Source organism: Lissotriton helveticus, chromosome 1_1, assembly GCF_964261635.1.
Source record: "Lissotriton helveticus chromosome 1_1, aLisHel1.1, whole genome shotgun sequence".
Classification (NCBI taxonomy): domain Eukaryota; kingdom Metazoa; phylum Chordata; class Amphibia; order Caudata; family Salamandridae; genus Lissotriton; species Lissotriton helveticus.
This window is the reverse complement of record NC_136057.1, coordinates 1,334,637,771-1,334,655,361: the sequence shown is the minus strand read 5'-3', so window position 1 is coordinate 1,334,655,361 and position 17,591 is coordinate 1,334,637,771. Positions and strand designations below refer to the sequence as shown.

The 17,591-nt window shown below is 42.7% G+C and overlaps 1 protein-coding gene across 1 annotated transcript in view; it reads left to right on the top strand.

The window, feature by feature from the left end:
- PCP2 (Purkinje cell protein 2) overlaps positions 1-17,591 on the top strand; it is a 147,164-nt gene that overhangs the window by 20,926 nt on the left and 108,647 nt on the right. Inside the window, exons 2-3 of the mRNA XM_078657424.1 lie at positions 600-808; positions 4,450-4,611. Of these exons, the coding sequence (XP_078513550.1) occupies positions 797-808; positions 4,450-4,611 (174 nt within the window). The 5' untranslated portion in view covers positions 600-796. The remainder of the gene's footprint in view (positions 1-599; positions 809-4,449; positions 4,612-17,591) is intronic.

Here is a 17,591-nt window from a genome sequence, read left to right as displayed (position 1 = left end):
AATCTAGGACTTCACAAAACACAGATCTCTCCCAGAAATGTGTTAACCTCCAGAGTTATCTCATCATTACTACTATTCCCTGAGATTTACTGGCCACCTGTGCAGCAAATGCCTTAACCCAATAAAATATTTTCAAATGCAGACTTTGCACCAATTAAGTGGAACAGATCTACTGCCATGCGTATTCTTTTTGCCAATATATTTGTGGCAGGGTTTAAAAAAATAAATGTATAAATTGAGGCCCAGATTTTACGTCGGGATTGTGCCACTTTTTTGACACAACCCCAACACAAAATCTAATTTGTTAACTCTCATAATGCACCTAAATGTACTCATGTTATACCTGATAAACATATGTGTGAGGTCTTAATATGTGATGTCCCTTCTTGTTATCTCACTTCCTGTGATGTCACGTGCAATGTCACGCTTCATGACTTCATGAGCTGTGATGTCATCAGTCATGCTTTCACTTGCATACTGCCTAGCTTGTTTAGTCCCCCCACCTTTTTTTACCTCTCAAGTAGTCTGTCACCCTCCTAGCTTCTGAACTTACATACTCTTTTAGATCATAGCATGTGCTTGCTTTGTTTCTTTTTCAGATATGTCCTTGCTTTCTCTCAATGGCTGATCGTCTCTGCCTCGTGATGTCACACTCTCTAGGATGATGTCAACAATCGTCCCCCAATCAGAATTCACCAGGGTGTTCTAGGTATCCATTTGCCTCTGACTGCTTTAAGGGTTCAACGCTGTCTCTGATGCTCCTTGTCCTAAAGCTGCAGTAGCATTTCCCCACAGGATGCCGCCTCCGGTAGGTTATTTGGTAGCTGTAATATGATTGGGTACCGCCTCCGGTAGGTTATTTGGTAGCTGTAATATGATTGGGTACACCAGGTCTTAAAACATTTTAGGAAATAACATGGTGGGTACACCAGCTTTTAGGACGTTCCAGAATCTACCTTGGTGGGAATAACAAAAGATTAAGGGCCAGATGTAGGTAGCCAAATACCGGTCGGTAACGGCCGATTTCGGCCGTTACCGACCGGTATTTGGCTTTTGACATGTAGGTGCCTCGGAATTTGCAGAATCGGTATATTTACCGATTCGGTAAATTTACCATTTCGATATTTTTCCGAATCGGTAAATATACTGATTCTGTTAATCCATATGTAGGTGGCACAGTTTGCAGTGCCACAGGCCCTTAGGAATTCTTATTTTACCACCCAATCCTATTGGGTGGTAAAATACCGAATTCCAGTGTACATGCACATCTGTGCATGTACACCTATGCCATGTGACACACAGACATGCCCTTAGGGCATGTATGTGTGCCACATGGCACACAAGCCTGCAATTGGGGTGCTACAGGGTGTCAAAGTGACACCCCGTTCCCCCTGCCAGGATTCGGTATTTACCGATTCTGTAAATACCGAATCGGTATTTCCCATTGATTCCTATGGGCTTCAAGGCGCATAGGAATCAATGGGAAATACCGATTCGGTATTTACAGAATCGGTAAATACCGAATCTTACAGAATCAGTAATTGTGAAATTAAAATTACCTACATCTGCCTACTTCCAAATTACCTACTCTTAAATACTGAATCGGTATGATTCGGTATTTAAGAGTAGGTAAATCGGAATTACCTACATCTAGCCCCAAGACATTTCAGGAAATACCCTAGTTGGGACACTAGGGGGCCCATTAGGATCACGGGCGGATCGCCACCACCCACATGCCGGTGGCGATCCGCCCGTGATCCTACCCGGCCCGCGATCCTACCCCGCCCGCCACCCAACTCCCCCCTGCCACCCAACTCCCCCCTGCCAAATTACTATGGTGGGGGGGGACCGTGGTGGACGGAAAGACCGTCCGCCGCTTTTCCGCCCGGTCAAAAGGGTTTAATATGGTGGCGGTGTCTGTTTGACACCGCCATCCATATTACTATGCAGGCGGGTACATGCCATTGCCGCCACGGAAAGGCATGCGGTGTTAGACATTGGGGGCCCGTTGCAGGCCCCCAGGGACTCTGGGAGGTGAAGTGCACATGACCCATCAGTTCCATGCACAACATGGCAAACACCGCACGGTGCCTGCCATCTTGTGCATGGAAGTGCACAACATGCCTTCCTGGCATTGTGGCGGGCGGTGCTGAGTGCATCGGCCGCCACAATGACAGTAATGCAGGATGCGCCTGACACTGTGGGGGGCACATCCTAATTGCTCCCACGGGACCCCCGCCCTTATGGCGGGCAGTCCCGTTTACCGATGCCTGCCATCCTAATGACCCCCTAGGTCTTAAGGCATTTTAGAAGTTTTTGTACGTACCATATCTTGGGCCTGAATATAGCTCCAAACGTTGCTAGTCTTGGATGAAGGATTTGTGTCTGAAAAGAGAATAAATGTTGTGAGAGAAATGAGGGAGTGCACCATATCTAGTGTTTTCCGCGGTAGTGCATTGCTGTACAAAATGAGTAGTGCGGAAATGGAGATTGGGCACCTCAATTATTGATAAAAGTATTTGTGCAAAGTCTATACAATATAACCTGGCATGTAGGGGACATGAGAAGAAAATGGATAGTGTAAAAAGTTTGTGGAGTCCTTTGGTGAGAAGTGCTAATTAATTGCAGAGGAAAATTGCTTGGAAGAAACTCCAGTCTAAGGGTGTGAGCTATACTGGAGGGCAGGGGATCCTCCTTGCCCAGGAAGCTCCCCCAAACAATGGAGTATCCAAAAACATTGAGGGATGGAAAAGCATAGTGACTCAAACTCGACACTCGTCGTATACCAGCTGTTCTGAGCAGCTGGATCCCACGAGCAGTCTATGGAAGTATATAGAAGAAAGATAGTTGTACAAGTGGGGGAGGATGCCACTGCAACTCTGCCCTCATGTTCCAGGGTAGTTACCTCAGAGTGGAGTGAGTTGCTTGAGTTCTGACAATTTTTAAGTACGATTTCCACCCTCCCACATTCCATTCAGGTTTCCATTACACCCAACCTGCAATTGCTGTTTGTCATGCTGTCTCACAACCACGCCACTAATGTGAAATATGTCCCTGATGGTCTTGTTTTTATGTAGCCACCAAAAAGGGATGGATGGGATCTTTCAATTATTCTAAGCCACTGATAATTACTCTGGGCCACATTACTCTGAGTCACATGTCATTCCATAGTTCTTTTATATGGTCTCTGCCACCACACATACGGATCAACCATAGGCAAATCGGTGATGGCTCCATGCCATAAGGGATAGTCAAGCCGGAACAGCTAGGTAATGCACCACCTGAATGGAAACCCAAGCAGACCCATTCAGTTTGTCTTTGTTAGGCCTTCTCAGTGAGATGCAGTTTGAGTTCTAAGGCACAGTGATTACCTAAACTGGTCCCAAATCTGATATAGTCTAGGAGTGCAAGGAAGCCCATCAACAGGACTACTTGCGCGCAACATCTCTTCACCTGGACATATCTATGGTGCTGTGTCCTGGAAATGTAGAAATCCCAGTTTGATTGCCTCCAGGAAACATAACACAATGAAGAAACTAGATTGCTCTCCAGCACCTCCCAGCGTTCCTCACACAAACCAAACAGTGGAGGCGCTATTTGATGACCAAGACAGCAGGAGTGGAGAGATTCAGCAGTTCCCTCTCCTACTGGACTTTGACTTTGAAGGGAGTGCCAGGTGTCAGACCATGCAAGCCTAAATAGGATTCAGATAGACCAATGGCCCGTTCCATTTCCAGTCACTTAGCCCCTTCCCACAGCAGAAGGGTTTTAAAAATGGTGCTGACCTCGGGCCCTCGTTATTTAAAGGTCCTGCTCCTCCTTGTGAATACTCTGGTCATGTGGCCATGTTACTAATGGAATATAGATGATGTGTCCCCCAGACCTGTTCACATTTCACCAAGGAGGGCACAGCTGACAAGCTGCACTAAGATCAACAGCCATCACATTTATTTGTTATCATCTGCTTTGATTTATTAATTTCCTCCTAATTTCTGAACTGATAATGTAGGTCACCAACCTGTACAATACCCTGCTGTGCGCCCTGTGGTGGTAGTGGGCCATGCCCACACTCCATCTTTAGCAAGCGCGTGCCACACTGCTTACTCTGAAGCCAAACACAGAGGGAGACTAACCCTTAGGAACAGGTCTATATTTACAAATTGGCCAAAGTCTCTTAAATGACAATGAGGGCAATGTAGAGTCAGTCACATGTCTAGCCTGGAGGCTGGACATGTGGTGACCTCTGTGACAACATTTCAGAGACTTAAGCCTGTCAAGGATCTGAAAGGTAACTGAGACCTGTAAGGTGGGTCTGCGGAGTAATGCCTCTGCTGCCTAGATCATTGAGGAATGTGCATGCCCCAAGTGGCTCTTGTTTCACCAGCTTCCTTCAGATCTCAGACCTAAGCCTTGCTCTTCCACTGTCTAACGCTTGGTCTCTTGTTGTAGGCAATTAAGAGCAACTCAGGGGTGAGGAGACCCCTGATTAGATCCTTGAGTGCCCTCTACCACCGCGGAAGGAATTATGAGACAATCCCTACTGCTTTCCTGGAAGACAGCGATACAAGATCCCGGTACGCAAGGGCCGGCTGGGACAGAAGGCGGTGGCAGGTAAGCTGAACATGGTTCTAAATACTTGGTAAGCCACTGTTCATAGGGGTTTGGGCTGTACCAAAATGCTACTGAAAATCACATTAAATAAGCATTCATTGCCTGCTACTCTCAAGGTATGAGTGAGCATAGGCGGGGTGGTCTGTAGGGAACCAGAGGATGGGTGTTTAAGAACAGTGCCTCAGAAGGACAAACAGGGCATATGCACAATCTCAAGTCAGGCACCTGCCTGACATGTAACTGGCACTGCCCAAGCACTACATCTTGTGCCCCCTACTTCTCATTTATGAAGCTAAGGGCCCAGCAGCAGTGGGCTGGGCAGGCTGCTGGGCTGAACAGGTGAGTGCACTGAGGTTAGGGCAATGGGAGAGGTAGGAGCAGCAGTGGAAGATCAGAAGTAATCTGAAGGTGTGGTAGAAAGATATGTTGTTGGGGTAGTAGAGTGTCATACAATGTATGGGGCCACTACGGGTGTCAGAATGTTGAAGGGAGGGGTCACACAATGTGAAATTGTGGTTACTGGGCAGCAGGAGAAGTACAGCCTCTAGTCTGTCTAGTGGGGAATTGATCACCCTCCTCAATCCTTTCCTTTCCTGCCCCTTCAGAACAGCCAAATAGTACCCGGTGCCATGACCAGCAGTTGTGAAGGCTGTGCATTATCAGAAAATGCATGCTTTCATGTGCTCACATAATCAAGGTTCAGTCCAGCACATTGTGTAAAATTGATGCAGTAACATATTCTCTCATTACAATAATGCATCTGTAGGAAGAGTTACCAAGGGCTCTGATAGGGGGAGTATTAAATGTTTGGAAATATAAAAGCAACAGAATTAAAAACACAAATTAGAAAAAGATGCATTTAAAATACAGTAAAACTTCACTTTCTCCTGACAGTTCTTTTTGCCTATGTATCCAGAAGTACCCTTTAAACAGAAAAGGTGTTTTTTCTTTGTTAGAGTAACTAAAGTCATGACGTCAGAAGTGAAAATGAAAGTCAACCTTAACTGTTCATCAGTAACAATGAGATCACTAATACGCTGATATGCTAAATCTTTTTTGTAGCAAATGCCACATTTTGTGTGGTGTCACCTCTGATTTTTGCCCCATCTGTTTTGCTGGCTCTAGAACTCTGTGTACTTTACCATTGCTAGCCAGTAGTTCAGTGCCTATGCTCTTCCTTTAAACATGGTTGAATTGCCAAACTCCTATTGGTATATTTAACTTGCCTATAAGTCCCTAGTACACTGTCTAGCATGCACCCTGGGCCTGTAAGTTAAATGTCACTAGTGATCTGCAACACCTATTGTACCATCCACATTAGTGGCAGTACAAACATGGCTTCAGACCTACTAAAGTAGCCTGACTGTAACAGTGGAACACATGCACTTCAATATGTCAGAATACACCCTTTTCCACAGGTAAACACCTTTCTTTTAAATATTAATAAGTCCTCTCTTGTAGTCCACAAGGTAAGGTGCATGGTATTAAAAAGTAAGACATGTAGAAGTTTCAATTTAACATGTTCTTAAAATGACTGGCACTCAAAAGCTATTTTCACTGTAGGAAGGCTGACCCATAGAGAAACACGGGCAAGCCTATCACAGGGAAAGGACTAATTAGAGTGGTGATTAAACCACTATTTTTTTTTATATTCATTAAAAGCCCCATTTAATTATAAAGTCAGAATTTTCATAAATATGAAGGAAAGGTAACTTTTAGAAAGTTACCTTTTTCCTGCCTGCACTCCTAAAGGCTAATTTACATGAGCCCTCCAGCTGTCACCTAGCATATGAATGCCACTGAATGAGGTGTGAAAACTGTTCCCAGAGCCAATGATTAATTTGTAAACGAATGTGTGCAGGTGCCAAGGCTCTGGTCAGAAGATCACGGCCAGTGCTATTAAATGTCTGCACATCGACTACCAATGCTGTGTAGTCTTAAGTCCACCTCATGCACCTTTTCTCCTCTACCAGGCAGCCCCTGCTCCTTTATCTCGTTCTTGCTGGTGCCTTTTTTGTCCCTTTGTGACATTTTTTCCATCTTTCTCTTCCTCTGCCTTTCTACTCTGTGTGATTTCCCCTTTCTTGCTTTTAGTAAATATCTTGTCTGATGCAGAAAAATAGGTGCCAGTCCCCAAAATTGATGGTTGGTGGGCCCAATCGGATCAAATTAAGCACTATCCAGAGCAAAGACAAAAGCCTGGGTGTAGGGGCATGTTTTGTTCCACTGGGTTGTAGTGTAGTTCCTATCATCCCAATAGGCTCTGCGCATTGGAATAATACCTACAGCAGTAAAGGCCTAGACCAGACGTTAACTAGGTCTACTACTGTCGATACTAGACTTAAAGTTTTGGGTTTGCCAGCTAGCTCAGAGTTCACTAGAAACTTTCTCGAATGTTCAGGAAGGACTTAACTTCCCTGATTAGACAAGAAGGGATTTAGTTTCTGACAACCATAGAACATGACAACTTTGCTCTCCCCTAATCAAGAGTATATCTCGAGAGTCGTGTGAACAAAAGGCAATTTATTTTACTCAGTCAGTACGTGCATTCTTAGTCTCATCAGATTGTAGAGAAAAGGAAGAGACGGGCGTGTTCAATAAAAAGGTGTTATTTATTGATCAGTCTCTTTTCTCATACAAGAGAAATGGATCGATATTATTGCAATACTTATAGCTAAGTAAAGTGCATACATTAAAAGCAATAGTATAAAATAATACTGTAAAAACATTGATATGGTTTCTAAGCCATAAGATGTTTTAAAATGAATAAAATATATTACATACACATATACATTTGACTAAACGTACTCAACTGGTGTTTCTAAATACGCCTACCCCGTGTACCTGACCTAAGCCTAATACGTGGGCGGGAATAGAAAGTTACAGTTTAAGTTAAGTTTGTTTTTGCCAAGTGAATAACTAAAGAATTCTCTGTGAGGGGTTATTCAGTTCTGTACCTGGAATCTAGGTTGAATGAGGGATGGTATCTCTCGTCTCTGGTCTCGATATTCCAGGCTGCCTGCGAGGGCTACCCAGGAACGCCGGTGCTGGATTTCTCGATTCAGAAAAGGGGGTGGTGATGAACAGAGTGTCTGAATTAAGCAGACCACTCTTACCCAGTCCAAAGATCAGGGCTTGATCCATCACCGTTATTTATCTCACTGCCCCATCCCAGCTCAGAACCTGGCTATATGCAAATTAGTCTGTCCCTGGCCCAGTGCATCATGGGAACAGGGCAGGTGCTGGATTTCTCGGCAGGAGAAAGCAGCTTCTCTCAGCGCGTCAGGAAGGCGGGGCTGCGCCAGCGGGGTCTGCTCTGCTCTGGGCTTCGGCAAGTATGGCTGCTCCGTCTCGTCACCACCGCGTGTGTTTGCATAGGGCAATATCGGTAATATTTATACCTTTAAGGTGCCGAGATTGACGTAAGGATGGACATAGATACGTCAATAAGGATGTCATACGACTTGCTCGTTAGCACATTCTTTTGCTGAAGTTCTCGGTGAAATCAAAACAATGGCCGCAGGGTTTTGCCCAGGTTGTCATAGGTTTGATTTGTTATGAGAACTCCGTATGCCTTATCAGGGGCTGGAGGAATATCGCTTGTCTAATTAGATCGCAAGCGTTATGACCTAATCAGATAACACGTTCCTGTGCCGTAGTGTGACTGCGTCAGATAACGGTATCTGCATCATGGGGGTTTTCTGCCTCATGGGCTGACTGTTAGTTAACTTGTTGGTTTGTTTAACCAGAATAGGGTCAGGAATAGGGGGATCGATTCAGAACCTATAGGAATACATCACACCCACTCCACGCTAACTATGGTCATATTTACTAATCTATGCATAGTAAAACATAGAACAACATACTATAGAGTATTGTGTATACCTTACCACCCCAAAATACATAAATGCATTTTGAAATTTTCAAATATACGGAAAAGTTGCAATCATATGTATTGTATGCACTCAAGCTGTATAATAATGCTAAGGTAATCACGCATTTGTATACATTATTGCTATTTGGTATATGAGAATTTACCCATGAAATGGCTCTTAATACAGAAAAAAAGTTCGAGACCATTCCATCACAGAATAAAATATTTATGAACATACCAGCGGGCAGCTAATGTCTATAAGCTATCTAAAATTTAGAAACCTTAGTTCTTTAAGAATAGTTCTTACTTTAAGCAGAAGATAGTGTCCCGAAAAAAAATGAAAAAATATTTTGGGGCTGCTGAAAAATTGCTGTCCGTGAACTGGAGGAAAAATTGTTCATGTGACTTTATTTTTAAAGTTGAAGGCCGAATTCAGGGAACGCCGTGTGCGAGCTTGTTCAAAAGTCTCTATTTCTGCTCTGGTGAGAACATCATATCATTTAGGCTTTCGAAAAAACTGTCAACAGCTTCCTGGGAAAGTTCCACTAACTCGGAAATAGGTGTAATCATGCATTCGTGCGCATGATTGTTTCCATTGACATTCTGATTTGCATTGCTGACAGAAGGTCGTACCTGATCGATGCTGCTTTCATCTTGAACTTCACTACCCATCAATCGTAGTGGTGAAGCTTCCACGAATGCCGTCATCAGGACTGGTAGCCTTTGAGGGCAGCACAAAGCATGAACCTTGATCGGGCTCAACAATGTTTCTGCATCCATTGGCGCATCCGATTGTAGCGTCAGACAGGTGTCTAACACGCATTCTTCTCCGCATAGCAGACACCTTAATACAGGTAAAACACATCTTTGCCACATTGGTCGAAATGATAGAAACCAAGTCATGTTCAGGTCTCTAAGCCGGGAGAGTCCCAGGATTTTTGATATCCGGTCCCGGTATCCAATGGCTAGGATTGTTTCTTCCCTTGTCGCAAGAGTTTTGTCTGTGACATGGGTTGCCATACCGAAAAATAAGGACCAAGAATAGGATTCCTGCAATTAGTCCCAAGATCAGGGGAAGTCCGCCAAAAATCGAATGGACGAAATCTGGAAAAATACCCAGTATGGCTTTGAATGGTGTTAATGCCATCGAAAATACTGTCTTAAATACCTTTGAGACCCCATTGGTATCAGAAATATTTAAGATTTCGTTTAGTATTTCTGCGAAATGTATGGGGGAATTAGTTGATAACAATGAATGTATCTCTGCAGTCGTCCTTGCGACTTGTAGATCATACGTTTCTTTTGATGACGTGAGCCTTGTAGGCGTCTGAAGAAGCACTGTTTTCATTCTGCTTAAAGTATCTATTCGAATAGACGTTATTTTCAAATTGGGCCATGCCCTTGCCTCCCTGTCTGGAAAGGAGCTGGGGAACAATGAGCGTCCACAGCACTTGACCTTCGCAGTCGTAGTGACTAGATAAGGAGTCCCGGGCATAAGACTACAACATCTGCGGTCTACAATTAGAATGTAACTCCCATTATAGAGTCTTTGAAAGAATGGTTCTATTTCTGTTGCAGTTGCGCCTTGCTGGTGACATGAAAGGTTGTATGAATTCCCTTCACAGGCTCCATGCAAACTAATTCCGTTACACAGAAGCGTGCCGCTTAGTGACATCGCACAATTATTGCCACTAAGAAACACTTTCTGTCCTTTATTACTGACACATGCATGTGAATAGGGCAGGTTCCATGATGTTTTAATGTACCCCTTTCCCAATTTCTCGTACATGCCAGCCTGTATATATTTTTGGCAGTATTGAAACCTGAAGGTTGAGATTGGAATATTTATTATCCCATGTATTATCCATTCACTGACAGGTCGTTCTGACATTGTCACTGGTAATCTTTCGAGTTTTTCAATGCTCAAGATTGTATAATCAGCACCCTTTTGTGCCATACTGATTTGTCTATCAGTAAGGTTAAAGATTCGGAATAGTGACGTTGTGTTGATTAAACGCCAAGGCATATAGCCTGAACGCAGATTTTGTAACGTCCAGCCAAGCTGTACAATAGAGCGCAATTGGGACTGACCGTGTTGTAATAACAGTAAGTCTTGCGACAATATGTCGATTGCTGAAGACACAATGTTGTCCAAAGAAAAAATTCTGGAGGACAGAGTCATTAACCCATTGTCCACTACAGAAAGTGATTTTTCCAAATTAATACGGTCAATTTCCCGTATTCTCTCTGCTGTTTCAATTTGAGTAACCTTCCAGGCCTCATTGTATGCTGCATATACAGAGGCTGCTATGAAACGTTTTTGACGCTGTTTGCGCGGTCCCATAATGAAATCACGCAAGTCAGCACCATCAGTAAGTAAAGTTAGGTGTTGTTTAATTTCTGCCAGTGTGGAAGTTTGTAGCCATTGAAGGCATAATTTGCCCACACTGTAGGTGGTTATTATCCCTGGGTGATGTCTTTGGGGATATCTAGGGTCTGGCCTGGTCATTTTGAACCCCTGTGTTTTGTTCAGGAATCTATCTTGACAGTTATTTGTATCTGTGGGCCAGATCAACCACTGTTTCCAATCAGGATGTGTTCTGTTTTGGTTTAATACATAATTTACGTCTATCTCTTCATCTGTAGAGCTATTGCTGAACATTGTTGGCTTTGGAATAGACGGTTTATTTAAGTCTTTGATTTTGGCTAGGCCAAGACAGGTAGTTTGTTGAACAGTGTCATTTAAAAATATCATTTGTTCTGGGATCATGCAGGCTCTAAACATAGATTCTATGCCCTGCACTTGCCATTCTTTTGTACCCCAAACACTTTTCAATTCAACATTCTTGTCCCAATAATCAAAACCAAAAGTATTCATTTTTTCAAAGAATGAGTCTGAATATATCAATTTTGTGTTGGTTATCATGGTCTTTGTCCCTGTCTTGTTTGACAATTTAAAATAGAATGCTTCAGCATTACTTGTGTTAAAACCTGAAAAGTATGAATATTTGTCATAGAAGGTCCTTGAGCTTCCTTTTGGAGGGGTTGCACAATGTTCCCATTGATTATAATTTAAAACATTTCTAGGTTGTGCAGATCTATGTAAAAATGGTTACCATAGTGGTTATAACAGTACATACTATCATAATTTGTAGAACCCTGCAAATAATCATGTTTGGTAAATTTAGCAGACATTACTAAGTCAGACATCATATTATTAATGCTTTCGAAGTCCCAATCATCAGCAAATGAGCTTGGTTTTGCAAAGTCACTCAATGAGATCTCAATTTGGTGTGGATATTTCAGGATTTCTACCGGACCATAAATTTCATAGTCAGTTTTGTCCCAGGCTACCCCACCAGGTATCGGATTGGCTGTGAAGTTGACTGAAGAAAGTTCTCTTTTCTCGATGTGTGAAGATGTGTGTGGTTTGAGGATCAAGTTGATTTTCTGACTTGCTGTGTCCATTTTTGCATATTTTCCCTCAATGAAGCGTCCCAAAGTTAGTATCATGATGAGCCAAAGTATGAGGATAAATGCACCAAAACCCACCCAAAATTCAATCCATGGAGAAATCAGATATGTTTCTTTCAGTTGTTTCAAAAGTTCTTTAGCTTTATCTTTAAAGGTTTTTGATGATGGCTGTGTCTTTGATTCACTGAAGCCTTCAGAGGAATCATCGAAGTTTATGAAGTAGCCGGATGCAGTTCTGTCAATTGTTCCAATTGGTTCAGGATTTCTGTTTCTTGCATTTTCACTTGGTACTTCATTATAGATTGGTGTGTCTCTGCTAAATGTTTTTATTTGGGTTTTCAGAGGTCTGAGTTCTATTGCATTGTTGCATAGTCCTTGTTGTTCTTCTGTAGGCGTTTCGAATGTGATGAGCCTCTTCGTTAGGACCTCTGTACTGGTAGCAAACCTTGGTGTTCTGCTACTTATTGGGAGTCCACTTGGCCTACTGTTTGTTATCGGCCACATGTTGTGGTTTTACCAGGTCGATGGATACAACTCGGTTCTCCTTTTTACCAGCAAGTGGCGGTAGTACAACTGATCTTGTCCCGTTGACAGACAAGACAGGAACTGCTTTTCTGTAAGAAGGCCCAAATTCCTTCTTTACCGCGATCTTTTCCCTGACTAGATCCCCGACTTTTGGAATCCAGACAGGTCTTGCTGGGACAGGTGGTGGTTCTTCAGTGGTTGTTGGCTGTTGTTTCAATTTGATGTTGCTCAGGTCTTTTCCTTATTTTGTTTAAGTCCTGCAAAATAGCCAAACGGTCTTTGATATCAAAGCTTTTTTCTTTCACCACTGAAGTCTGACTATCAATGTCAGAGATCAACATCCTAGTTCCAAATAATAATTCGTACGCACTGAATCCCTTCAGAGAATTTCTTGGCAAGTTATTTAGACTACGTTGGACACTTATTAGATGTTTGACCCACCCAATTCCCGAACCTAATATCTTTTCCGTTATAGATTGCTTTATGCCTTGGTTTTTTCTTTACACCATCCCGTACCCTCAGGAAGGAAGTGAGAAGATTCCCGCTGGGCTATGCTCATTTGGTCATGTTTCCCCTCAGGCTGGAGGGCTAGAGTGAAAACAATGGTCCAACGTAGCATGCTCTTAGCGTATATGCCATTTAGACTCGCAAATCTTTGTATAACAGTCCAGACGTCAGCCTTAGTGCTGGTGATCTACATTATAAGTGTAAACTAGCCTGTATATGTTAATCGCAAGCCTTCCTTTATACTCTTGATTTTTTTCTTGAGTAAAACGACGAGGTATTAAACTGTTTCTCTCCCCACTGCGATCTCTGTTGCAGTTTGGGCAGTTTTTTACAAACATGGTGTGACGCAGGCTCATGCCTGGCCACCAGTACCGTGATTGTAATTCTTCCAGAGAATCTTTTAGTTTTAGGTGTCTGAGACCCTCGCCCATATGTGCGTCTGCGATTAACAAGTTTCTCCTGTCCATGTTTGGAATCACTCTATCCCCCACTCCAGGGATTCGAGCAAAAGGGACGGAGTTTGCATCGATTATGTATGTATAATTGAGTGGATAGTTGATCGGTAACGCTGAGCAGTCGCCTTTTGATGACGTTTTCACCGCCAGTACTGTTTCACCGTCAATGTATTTTAATGTACGCTTTTTTCGAACTACGGGAGCCGATTTAGTGGCTGCCGCTGTGGCTGTCTCAGCCAATGAATTCCCTGCAACGTGAACGCCATCACGCTGATGACTCAGTGAGTGTGTCACGTGAGTCTTTGGTAGCTCTTTTTGTAAAAGAGCTATTTGTTCCCAGAGCATTTTCTGCTTTATTGTTGCATCTGTGTCATCTTTGTAACCGTTTTGAATCCATGTCTGCAAATCCTTGTTATATGATTTGACGCAGTAATAGGAATCTGACACTATAAGTGTCGGGAATTCGCGATCCGCATTATCTAGCGCCATTTTCAATGCCATTATTTCAGTCTGTTGTTCTGAATTAGTTTCTACTGAGTGTGTTTTTGTTAATAGAGGTTTTAGTTTACCTCCGCGCCACACTTCTTTTGTAATCCCACATGTGGGGTTGTATGCCTGTTCTCCCCAAACGGGGGGTTGAGCATGTCCGTCTGTATAAATTACACAGGCGTAATGTCGTAAAGGCAGAATGTCGGCTGGCAGAGGATATGTTTTTTCATATTCTAAATTTTTTAATTCCTCTAGGTGCTTGGAGTATGGCACAATATTCTAGAAAATTGTCAGCCAGGCTATACTTGATAATTCATATCCTAAGAACAGGACTGTCAGATGGGCAATTCTGGATTTTTTAAAGTTGAATTTGTAACCCTCTGCTGCGAACCCAAGTATTATGGTGTTCACTCTTTTCAAGTGAGTCTCCAAGTCATCATCTGTTAAGTATATGTCATCGACATAAGATAATGCTTCATCATCATATAGTTGTAGTAATTCTGTTACTCTCGCTGAGAATACCCCCGGGCTGTTCTTTTACCCCTGGGCTAACCGACAGAATTGTTTTTGAGTGCCATTTATTGAGAATGCAGTTAAGTATCTGCTCTCTGGTGCTATGTTTTGACAAAAGAATCCATTAGAGATGTCTAATGTTGTTTTGTATTTTTTGCGCACTATGTTATTCATTAGTGCAGCACTATGTGAGTTTTGCACTGCAAAAGTTTTGCAACATGTGTTAAGGTGTCGGTAATCCAAAACTAGACGGTATGAATTGTCTGGTTTGGAGACCGGAAACAAAGGGTTGTTCATTTGTGAGGTGCAAGTTTCAATCACCCCCTGGTATTCTAGCTGATCTAGTATTTCATTTACCTGTTTTTTAGCTTCTTGCTTAATTGGGTACTGCCTTTGTGCAGTTGGTTGTGATTTTAACTGGATTTTGTGAGGAGGAGAGTCCTCATCCCATCCCACGTGATTTTTATATAAAGCAGGAGCTAGAGCCACTGCCCACTTTCTAGCAAGTGTGTATTTTTTATGAATTGGAATTTGATTTGAGAAGGCAGGCATAATTATTTCTTCGCCATGAGGGCACTCCCTGACAAACTCTGGTGGCCAGTCTTTTTCAGCTAGAAGGATATCATAGCCCCTGGAGAGATTATCCCAAAATAGTCCCCTTATTTTTCTAGTCTTATCCCCCTCTATACGCAATGTTACTTCGTATATTTTGTGAGGTTTGCTAACTCTGGTGTCCGCAGTTTCCACTTGAAGATATTCATTCGTGTCCACTGTCTCCAGATGATTCATAAGGACTTTGCGAGCTATGTTCACTTCTGCTGCGCTGTCTAGCATTGTCTGAGCCCATTCTCCGTTTTTCAGTTGTGTCCTCAGTATTCTCGGCATTGTTAACTACCTTGATACTGGCTACCTTCTTTTTTGGAAATTGTAATTTCTTTTTTAGCTGAGCAGGTTCCTTGTCTTTGGACTTGGCGTGCTCTTCTCTTTGTTCTGATCGTCCTCTTCTTTCCGATTTCTGCGAGGAAGTCTGAAAAGATTGAGAGGGACGTGTATCAATGTCTTGATATCTATCAGGTTTTTTAATATTATCCCTATTTCTAAGGTTATATCTTTTCCCAGAGGGGTCACTCTGAGGTGACCTGTGTCTTTGGTTCGGAGATTTTTCTCTTCGCCTAGGAGACCTTCCTCGGGACTGGAATTTCTTTTCTTTAGGATTGGATTGTTTGTTTCCATCCCAGTTCTTTTTTGGTGATGTAGAATTATTATAAAAAAATATTTTTTCAGGACTTTCAATTAGTTGCGGTTTTACTGGTATTCCACCTAAACTATCTCTACCTAGTTCCTCATAGGATTTTTCTATGATTCTGGCAATTTCAGCTGGTTGGTCTGCTATATCTGTCTCTTTTAACCTCTGGCGGATCGCCACGTTTGCTGCTTCACCTTTTATGTTGGCTAATAATATAGCCGAGACCTGCTTGAAGTCTTTCAGTAATTTCATACCAAGAGTTAAAGCGGGTTCTGGACCATATTCATCTTGAATTTGTTTTAGCACATCTGGTATTACCGAAATGGATGGAACACCGTGCGTTTTTGTGTAGATGGAAGCAAAGACTGTACCCCAAGTGTCACAGTCCTCAATGTGTGGTGCGATTCCCATTGGAAGACAGATAGTCAGAATCCTGTGCTTTTCTAGCGGGGTAGTGTCTGGAAACACCGCCTCTATTTGGGTGATTTTCTGCGCTAGCCAGAATGGTATTTGTTCCCGTTTAGCCGGTACTTTACCTAGGCAGGACTGGATGTTCTGTGGTGTAATTTTATTTGTGTTCCCCTGGTGAGGGGTCAGCTGTGGGAGTTTAATCGCTGGCTGAATTGTTGAAGTCCGCATCACATACTGGACTAATTGTCTATGTATTTTTATTAATTGTTTTAGCTGTGTTAACAGGTTAGCTGCAGACATCCCGTCGATGTCTGGATGTGGTGTGTATCCGGCTAGGACCGGCCACGTTGCTCCTGGTCTACCTAAAGGACCGAGCCTGGTGATGTGATTATTATGTTTTAGGGCGCCATCAAATAAGAGCAAATGCTCTTGAAATTTGAGTGGTACTTCCACCTCCTCGAAAGGAGTGTACGTTTCAGGAGGTTCCTCTATTTTGTAATAGTGGAAGTACTTTGTTACAGGATTTGCTGCTGGAAAATGTATCCATGAATAGTATGCCTCTGTCTGCCGATATTCGTGTGCCTCAATTACGAATATGACTGTACCACCTCTAGGTGTCAGTCCATTTTCTATAAGTTTTATGGTTATAGATTTCCTTTTAATGACCGGGATGAGTATTATATCCGGGTCAGCTTCCTGTATGGTAGCATCAGCTGCTGCGAGTTCAGTTGCTAATCTAACTGCCTCTCTTTCTTCATCACTGTCTACCATTTTACCGACAGGATGGTTATTTTGTTTGTTTGCAGATCAGGTTTCTTATGGAAACAAAGATTAGATGCACAATATTTTGGAACAGTGTATCCTTCAACGTTGACTTATACCAAGAACCATACATAGGAGTTCCCTCCTGCGAGGTCTGGCGGATATAACCTTTCACCCACTCCAGACGTCTTTGGAGTATTATGGGAAAAGGGGTCTGAGTGAGAAAGCACGACTGAGTTACTCTAAATGTCTTACGTTAGTTTTATCGCCCTTTCCAAACACGTTGGGCGCCATGTAGTGTAGTTCCTATCATCCCAATAGGCTCTGCGCATTGGAATAATACCTACAGCAGTAAAGGCCTGGACCAGACGTTAACTAGGTCTACTACTGTCGATACTAGACTTAAAGTTTTGGGTTTGCCAGCTAGCTCAGAGTTCACTAGAAACTTTCTCGAATGTTCAGGAAGGACTTAACTTCCCTGATTAGACAAGAAGGGATTTAGTTTCTGACAACCATAGAACATGACAACTTTGCTCTCCCCTAATCAAGAGTATATCTCGAGAGTCGTGTGAACAAAAGGCAATTTATTTTACTCAGTCAGTACGTGCATTCTTAGTCTCATCAGATTGTAGAGAAAAGGAAGAGACGGGCGTGTTCAATAAAAAGGTGTTATTTATTGATCAGTCTCTTTTCTCATACAAGAGAAATGGATCGATATTATTGC